The following is an 8,078-nucleotide window of genomic DNA, read 5'->3' on the forward strand; positions in this document are numbered from 1 at the left end:
CTTTTACTGTGTGTACAAAGGTTTTCGTTTCATTCAAAACAAGAAATTTGGAAACAACAAATTCCAATTTACAAACAAGTATACATATTTGTGCGCAAATTAAAATTGCATTGATAACATTGTAACTGATAAAAAGTATACAAGTTCACAACTTTTACTTGGATCACTTTCATCTCTAAAGATTATAAAATGAAAGACAGATTTTTAGGGGGATACGACCACAGCCTAAACCATAAGAGCTAGAGCAGCCAAATTTTTTCACAGTATTCCATTGGGGGCGTAGGCGCCCAAGGTCCGACATGTCCCCCCAGTGGCCCCAAACAGCTCCAATATCCACATTTAGAGCAAACAATCATTAGATTTACTTAAGCTTAGCTTCTAAAGTGGTTGGAATTTCGAAATTTTGATTTTGCAGAATTTTAGGTCTTGAAAGGGCCTAATTAGAAATCTAAAAGAAATTTCGATATCCCCCATAATTTGGGGGCTACATTTAAAAATAACTTTTTGATTTAAAAAATCTAAACCGCTGCTCCGATCGAGATGATTTTTTAGTAAATGGTTATTCTATGGCCCAAATGCTTAAGTTTAATTTTTTAAGTTTTTAACATTTTTTTAAAGTATTTTTAACGAATTTATTTTGATTTCCTAAGTTATTGCGTTGCATTTTGTGGGGGCCCGCCGAGAGAGCGAAACCCAGAGAGCGGATGGCAAGAGAGCGATGGCCGAGAGAGCAACAGCCAAGAAATGGGTGGGGTAGTGCTGCATGGAAAGGGGAGGGGAAAGAGGCAATTTAAGTTAAATTTGTTTTTGATTTTAAAAACTTAAACTCCGATCAAAATGATTTTCGATCAATAGTCAGTCCTGTGGATCAAATGCTTCGGTTTTATTTTCATTTTGTAGCAGAAGTAAGAACCTTTTTTAATTTCCACCATGGAAGAAAATACAAAATTACTACAAATTCTGTAAGCAAAGCCAAAATGTTTCCAAGTTAAATATTAATCTTAAGATTCGAACTTTTGACCAAATACGTATGTACATATGTATATTTGGATATGTTTTGATTTGCTTATATGTATGTACAATACATGTACATACACACAATGTGTGTGTATGTTTCTATTCGAAATTAGATAATGTGCTTAAATACAAATAAAATGATTTATTTCCTTTCAGCCAATGCAAAATTTTTTGAGCTTAAAATTAATAATAATCGATCAAATGTGGAATCTGAAAATATTACGTTACTTTGCTGTTTTTGTATTGGATGCCAATCTTTTACTGTGTGTACAAAGGTTTTCGTTTCATTCAAAACAAGAAATTTGGAAACAACAAATTCCAATTTACAACAAGTATACATATTTGTGCGCAAATTAAAATTGCATTGATAACATTGTAACTGATAAAAAGTATACAAGTTCACAACTTTTACTTGGATCACTTTCATTTATTATATGCCAGTATCCTTCTGATTCTCTCTCTTGAAGGATTTCTACAAAGGTTGTTTACACAAAGGTTTTCAAAAAACGCGCAAAAAAGAAATAAGAAAGTCCTGACAACCCAATTTCCTAACTCCAAACTAATATTAAGCGAACGAAGTCGCTTCAGGTATAGCTATCTCTAAAGATTATAAAATGAAAGACCGATTTTTAGGGGGATACGACCACAGCCTAAACCATAAGAGCTAGAGCAGCCAAATTTTTCACAGTATTCCATTGGGGGCGTAGGCGCCCACTAAGGTCCGACATGTCCCCCCAGTGGCCCCAAACAGCTCCAAAATCCACATTTAGAGCAAAAAATCATTAGATTTACTTAAGCTTAGCTTCTAAAGTGGTTGGAATTTCGAAATTTTGATTTTGCAGAATTTTAGGTCTTGAAAGGGCCTAATTAGAAATCTAAAAGAAATTTCGATATCCCCCATAATTTGGGGGCTACATTTAAAATTAACTTTTTGATTTAAAAAATCTAAACCGCTGCTCCGATCGAGATGATTTTTTAGTAAATGGTTATTCTATGGCCCAAATGCTTAAGTTTAATTTTTTAAGTTTTTAACATTTTTTAAAGTATTTTTAACGAATTTATTTTGATTTCCTAAGTTATTGCGTTGCATTTTGTGGGGGCCCGCCGAGAGAGCGAAACCCAGAGAGCGGATGGCAAGAGAGCGATGGCCGAGAGAGCAACAGCAAGAAATGGGGTGGGGTAGTGCTGCATGGAAAGGGAGGGGAAAGAGGCAATTTAAGTTAAATTTGTTTTGGATTTTAAAAACTTAAACTCCGATCAAAATGATTTTCGATCAATAGTCAGTCCTGTGGATCAAATGCTTCGGTTTTTATTTTCATTTGTAGCAGAAGTAAGAACCTTTTTTAATTCCACCATGGAAGAAAATACAAAATTACTACAAATTCTGTAAGCAAAGCCAAAATGTTTCCAAGTTAAATATTAATCTTAAGATTCGAACTTTTGACCAAATACGTATGTACATATGTATATTTGGATATGTTTTGATTTGCTTATATGTATGTACAATACATGTACATACACACAATGTGTGTTATGTTTCTATTCGAAATTAGATAATGTGCTTAAATACAAATAAAATGATTATTTCCTTTCAGCCAATGCAAAATTTTTTTGAGCTTAAAATTAATAATAATCGATCAAATGTGGAATCTGAAAATATTACGTTACTTTGCTGTTTTTGTATTGGATGCCAATCTTTTACTGTGTGTACAAAGGTTTTCGTTTCATTCAAAACAAGAAATTTGGAAACAACAAATTCCAATTTACAAACAAGTATACATATTTGTGCGCAAATTAAAATTGCATTGATAACATTGTAACTGATAAAAAGTATACAAGTTCACAACTTTTACTTGGATCACTTTCATTTATTATATGCCAGTATCCTTCTGATTCTCTCTCTTGAGGATTTTTACAAAGGTTGTTTACACAAAGGTTTTCAAAAAAACGCGCAAAAAAGAAATAAGAAAGTCCTGACAACCCAATTTCCTAACTCCAAACTAATATTAAGCGAACGAAGTCGCTTCAGGTATAGCTATTTATTATATTTGTTTAAACAATCTGAATTTAATATATGTTTTAAGGAATCTAAAATGATTATATATATTTTCATTGATTTAGCAAATTAATATCGCAAGTATTAGAAGAGGCGTATGCAAAAAATACACTTGCTCTCCTTTGCCACAATTCGATTTTTGGGGAGTGAGAAGGAGGCAATTAGAAGAGGGCTATACAAAAAAAACACTTGCTCTCCTTTGCTACAAAACACTTGCTCTCCTTTGCTACAATTCCAATTTTTGGAGTGAGAAGGATGCAATGATAATGAGAGATCAGAAGCAAGTGTATAGGTAGACTCAAAAAAGGGGATGATCATGCGCACAACGAACTCTCTGACAGAGCTTGCCCAAAGAGAGAGAAACAAGACTGAGCATAAGATTGACAGTGGTGTGGCAAGGGGGTACGGCTAAAACTTACAATTTAAGTTTAAAATTTTGTTGAAAACAAACCTTTTTTAGTACACATTGATTCTTTTTTGACTTCATTTTAATATTACTTTGATCAAATATTAATATTGAATGACCCCCTCCACAAGTTTTTAGTACGTCTATGAGACAGGCACAAGCCAAAACACGGTTATTTGTTTTTCCATTTTGTGTCGCCACAGATCATGTGACCGTCACACAAATACATATGCAAGCGTAAATAGGACAAAAGAATGTGGCAACTAATGGCTACACATTTCGACTATTCAGTAGCAATATGAATTTCAACAGGAGCGGTACATTCCAGGCTGCATGGCAGCCCCAACAACATCAGCAGCAGAATTTGCAATTGCAACTGGAGCAACACAAGCAGCAGCTTGAGTTGTTCCAGCTACAATTGAACAGCCAACAGCCAACGCAGCTTCAGCAATGCAGCAGCAAATTTTAATGCAGCAACAATCTCAAGCTGCGCACCCTGGAAAGGATCGGCCGCCATTCCAAACGCTGCGAGAGGCCCACAGCAAAATTCAAAAGCAGCAGCGCCAAATAAAGGGCCTTCAGGACAAGGTGGCTGCCTTGGAAAGATTCCAGGCTTATGTGAGCTCCGTGTTGCGCCTGCCCCAAACATGGAGTCCGTCGCAGGCAGTGCCGCCGCAGGCAGTGCCGCTGCAGGCAGTACCGCTGCAGACAGTGCCGTTGCTGGCAGTGCCGTCGCAGAGTTTGCAGTCTGGCCCTTCTGTGGATGAGCTGATGCAGCAAATCGCCATGTTGCAACAGCAGCTCCAAAAGCAACAGGCGCAGGCGCGAGCCCCCGAGGAAGAGCGGCGAGATCAGCCGAGTCAACCTGGCTCAATGATGGCGCAGCAAATTCAGGGCTTGCAGCAACAGCTCCAGCAGCAAGACATTTCAAATTAATTAATTTTTTTATTTTGTTTTAATTTCTTATTTAGTCCTTAGTTTAATTTAATTTGTCCCTTTCTTAGATTTAAGTTTAATTTCATTACAATTTTTTTTTAAATAAAAAAACCAAAAAAAAATCCATAAAAATGCCTTTTTTGGGTGCCTTTTATTGTTAACATATCTTGCATTTCCTTTTTCTGGGGTTTCATTCTCTGTCTTTTCATTTTTTTCATTTTTCTGTCTTCTTAGATGCGTTCCATCTCTTTCACGAAATTGGAATATGAAAACAAAAAGTTAAAAGCAACTTATGTAATAGGCACGGTTACAAACCAATACATCCACATCTTACGATGTTTGTATTTGTGCTTGCTCCGCCGCTACGCAAATAGCTGAAAATTAAGGACAAGGAAATGAAGGAAACTAATAACAGCTAACACGGCGCGAGAAGTTTAGTTTTATTTTGGATGCCTAAGCAGCAAGTGAAAGCTATTGTGAAGCGCAAACATTTTAAAATTTTTCTGTGCGTTAAGTTAATTTTAATTCCTACACGTAAGTTATTTTTTCTATTTCCACTATTTCCACTATACAAGGTTTTGTATAGACGCTAATCAAATTCTTGAGAAGCGAAGTCATAGTTTACTTTCATTAATTAGTTATCCATTTCCTTACAATGTATGGACACTTTTCACGTTAATATTTAACGTTGATCAGTGAAGTCAATTTTGGATTTAAATATAAGCAGCTGTGCTTGGACGCTTTTCACGTTGCTTTCTTTAACATTGATTAGCGAGTTACTGTTGGCTTTTTTAAGTTGACATAACTAAATCGATTTTTTTTAACTTCTTTAATTGAAGTTGGATATAAAAACTTTGGTAAAAGTTTAATTTTATCTTGGACCTTTAATACAAATTTAAAACTTTAATATGTCAATTGAGAACCTAAGTATTAATGGAGAGTTGTGCCCCATATGGTGGTTAAAATTAATTGGCGATGGTGCTTGCCTGTTTAGAGCCATTTCATATCATTTAAAAGGCTCACAGCATTTCTCTGGAGTGATTCGCCAGGAAATTGTAGCTCACGTCGTTAACAATTGGGATTTTTTTCAAGTGCACGCACTAAACTCTAATGGACTAAATTCATAAATTCTGCACAATATGAAGAAGAAATGATGAAGTCCCGTACTTACGGAACAGAGTGTGAGCTTCAAGCAGCTGCTAATGTATATTCAGTTTGCTTTCATGTTTTTTGAAATGGAAATTTTCATAGCGGTTATGGTTCAGAAGATAACCCTGTTAAATTATTGAAATTTTCTGGTGATCTTGAAAATGGACATTTCGATGTACTTCTTTTGTATGAATCATCACCGTTAACAGATTCGCCGTTACAAAGATTAGTTGAGGCTAGCACAAAAAAAAAAGCTTCCAAAAGGAGAGCTCGATTTCTGATAGAACTAAGTCCAACCAAATAAAGGAAGCTAAAAAAAAATTCAGGATTGATCATACAGAACAAATAAAGATAAAAAAAGGAATATTACGCTAATAAGTCGTCACGAAGGACATCTTTTATGGAAAGTAAAAAAAATGTCTGGATTTACATATGATTGCCAAATAGCATATAGTGCTGGACAAAATTATTGAAATTGGGCCCATGAATAAGAAATGCAACTATTGCAATGCTTTGAAATGGAAGAACGAATCTGACGGAATTTGCTGTAGTTCCGGAAAAGTTAAACTTCCCCAACTTCAAACATTACCTGAGCCTCTTAAGAGCCTAACCCTAGGCGGTCATCCCAAGCATGACCACTTCTTAGACCGTGTACGAAAATACAATTCATTATTTCAAATGACTTCATTCGGCTGTAATAAAAGTTTGTGAAAAAGGTTTCACGCCAACTTTTAAGGTTCAGGTCAGGTATATCACCTAATTGGCAGTCTATGGCCTACAAAGGAAAAAGAAGCACAGTTCCTTCAAATATATTTTGTTGGTGAGGATGAAAAGGAAACAGAACTGAGATGTAAAAATGCGTCTGATGTGAATCGTGATTTGGTAAAAGCTTTACAATCTATGTTGCATAAAATTAATCCGTTCGTTAAAGATTTAAAATCAACTATTGACAAAGTTCCTGCAAATACTACTGACTACAAAATGATAATTCATGCTGATCGCACACACCATCTGGATCTCACAAGGGTTGCTATAATGCACCAAGAGCAAGTGAAGTAGCTACTACTTATTGTTGGTCAGCAGTTCAAACAGAGAGATATTATTTCTTGAAAGTCATAATTCAAAATTACAAAAAATTAATGACCTACATCGTTCCTATGACGCTTTGCAGTATCCGCTTCTCTTTCCACATGGAGAGGATGGATATTCAATTAATATACCGCAAGTTGATCCTCTATCAAAAAAACATAAAAAAAAAAAACAATAGACACTAAATTTTTATAGTTACCGAATAATGATTCGGGAGGGTGAAATTAATCATTTAATTTATTTCAAAGCTCTTTTAAGTCAGTTTTTAGTCGATATGTATGCCAAAATGGAAGCAGAACGGCTTAATTTTATTCGAAACAATCAAGAAAAACTTAGGGCTGAAAGCTATATACACCTTAAAGACGCTATAGGTAGACAAGATGTAAATCCAGCTCAGCTGGGCCAAATGGTTATTTTACCATCTTCAGTCACGAGTTCTGCACGTTATATGCATGAGAAAACTCAGGATGCCATGACATATGTTCGGCACTATGGCCGTCCTGATTTATTTATAACATTTACTTGCAATCCTAAGTGGAAAGACATTACAGAGTCATTATTACCCGGTCAGATGGCCTATGACCGCCATGATATAATAGCGCGAGTATTTCATTTAAAAGTTAAAGCACTAAAGGCTCTTTTAGTTAAGAACGAATTGTTTGGAGAAGTTCAATGTTTTATGTACACTGTAGAATGGCAAAAACGTGGCCTCCCACATGTTCATATACTACTTTGGCTTAAAAATCGAATTTATGCTGATCAAATAGACGATACAATATGTGCAGAAATTCGAGATCCACAGAAAGATCCCGTGCTACATAATATCGTAAAGTCCAATATGATTCATGGACCTTGCGGAATGTTTAACGTAGTTCACCGTGCATGAAAGATGGCAAATGTTCAAAAAAATTTCCCCGTCAGCTTTCAAAGGAAACAGTAACAGGAATTGATAGTTATCCTCTGTATCGAAGAGGGCTTCAGATGATGGTGGCTTTTCATGTAGAAAAGAAAGGTAATATTTTAGACAACCGTTGGGTTGTGCCATATAATTCAGTACTATTACGTGCAATGAAGCACACATAAATGTTGAAGCCTGCAGTTCAGTTAAGTCTATAAAAATACGTATGCAAATATGTCAATAAAGGCAGCGATCAGGCTTCCTTTTCCCTTGAAGACCGACGAAATGAAGTTAAAACGTATGAAAATGGAAGATATATAAGCAGCTCGGAAGCCGTGTGGAGAATCCTGGCTTTCCCTATACACGAACGATTCCAGCAGTTATGCAATTGTCTGTACATTTAGAAAATGGCAGCGTGTGTACTTTAATCCAATGATCCGAATCAACTAGCGAAGAGATAAACACTCCTTCGAATACCTACACTTCTCGCTTTCTTTGAACTTTGTAAAATTGATGATTTCGCCAAA

At 35.7% G+C, this 8,078-nt stretch overlaps 1 protein-coding gene across 1 annotated transcript; it reads left to right on the forward strand.

Moving 5' to 3' along the window:
• Positions 1–3,929: 3,929 nt before the first annotated feature.
• LOC138914611 (homeobox protein abdominal-B-like) lies at positions 3,930–4,415 on the forward strand. The gene has a single exon (XM_070219423.1). The coding sequence runs from the start codon at positions 3,930–3,932 to the stop codon at positions 4,413–4,415; it is 486 nt and encodes a 161-aa protein (XP_070075524.1).
• Positions 4,416–8,078: the final 3,663 nt, after the last annotated feature.

The sequence above is a fragment of the Drosophila takahashii genome, unplaced genomic scaffold (assembly GCF_030179915.1).
Source record: "Drosophila takahashii strain IR98-3 E-12201 unplaced genomic scaffold, DtakHiC1v2 scaffold_62, whole genome shotgun sequence".
Lineage (NCBI taxonomy): Eukaryota > Metazoa > Arthropoda > Insecta > Diptera > Drosophilidae > Drosophila > Drosophila takahashii.

Bases quoted from the DNA above. Each gene is read 5' to 3' on its own strand.
- LOC138914611 (XM_070219423.1), top strand. From the start codon at position 3,930: ATGCAGCAGCAAATTTTAATGCAGCAACAATCTCAAGCTGCGCACCCT.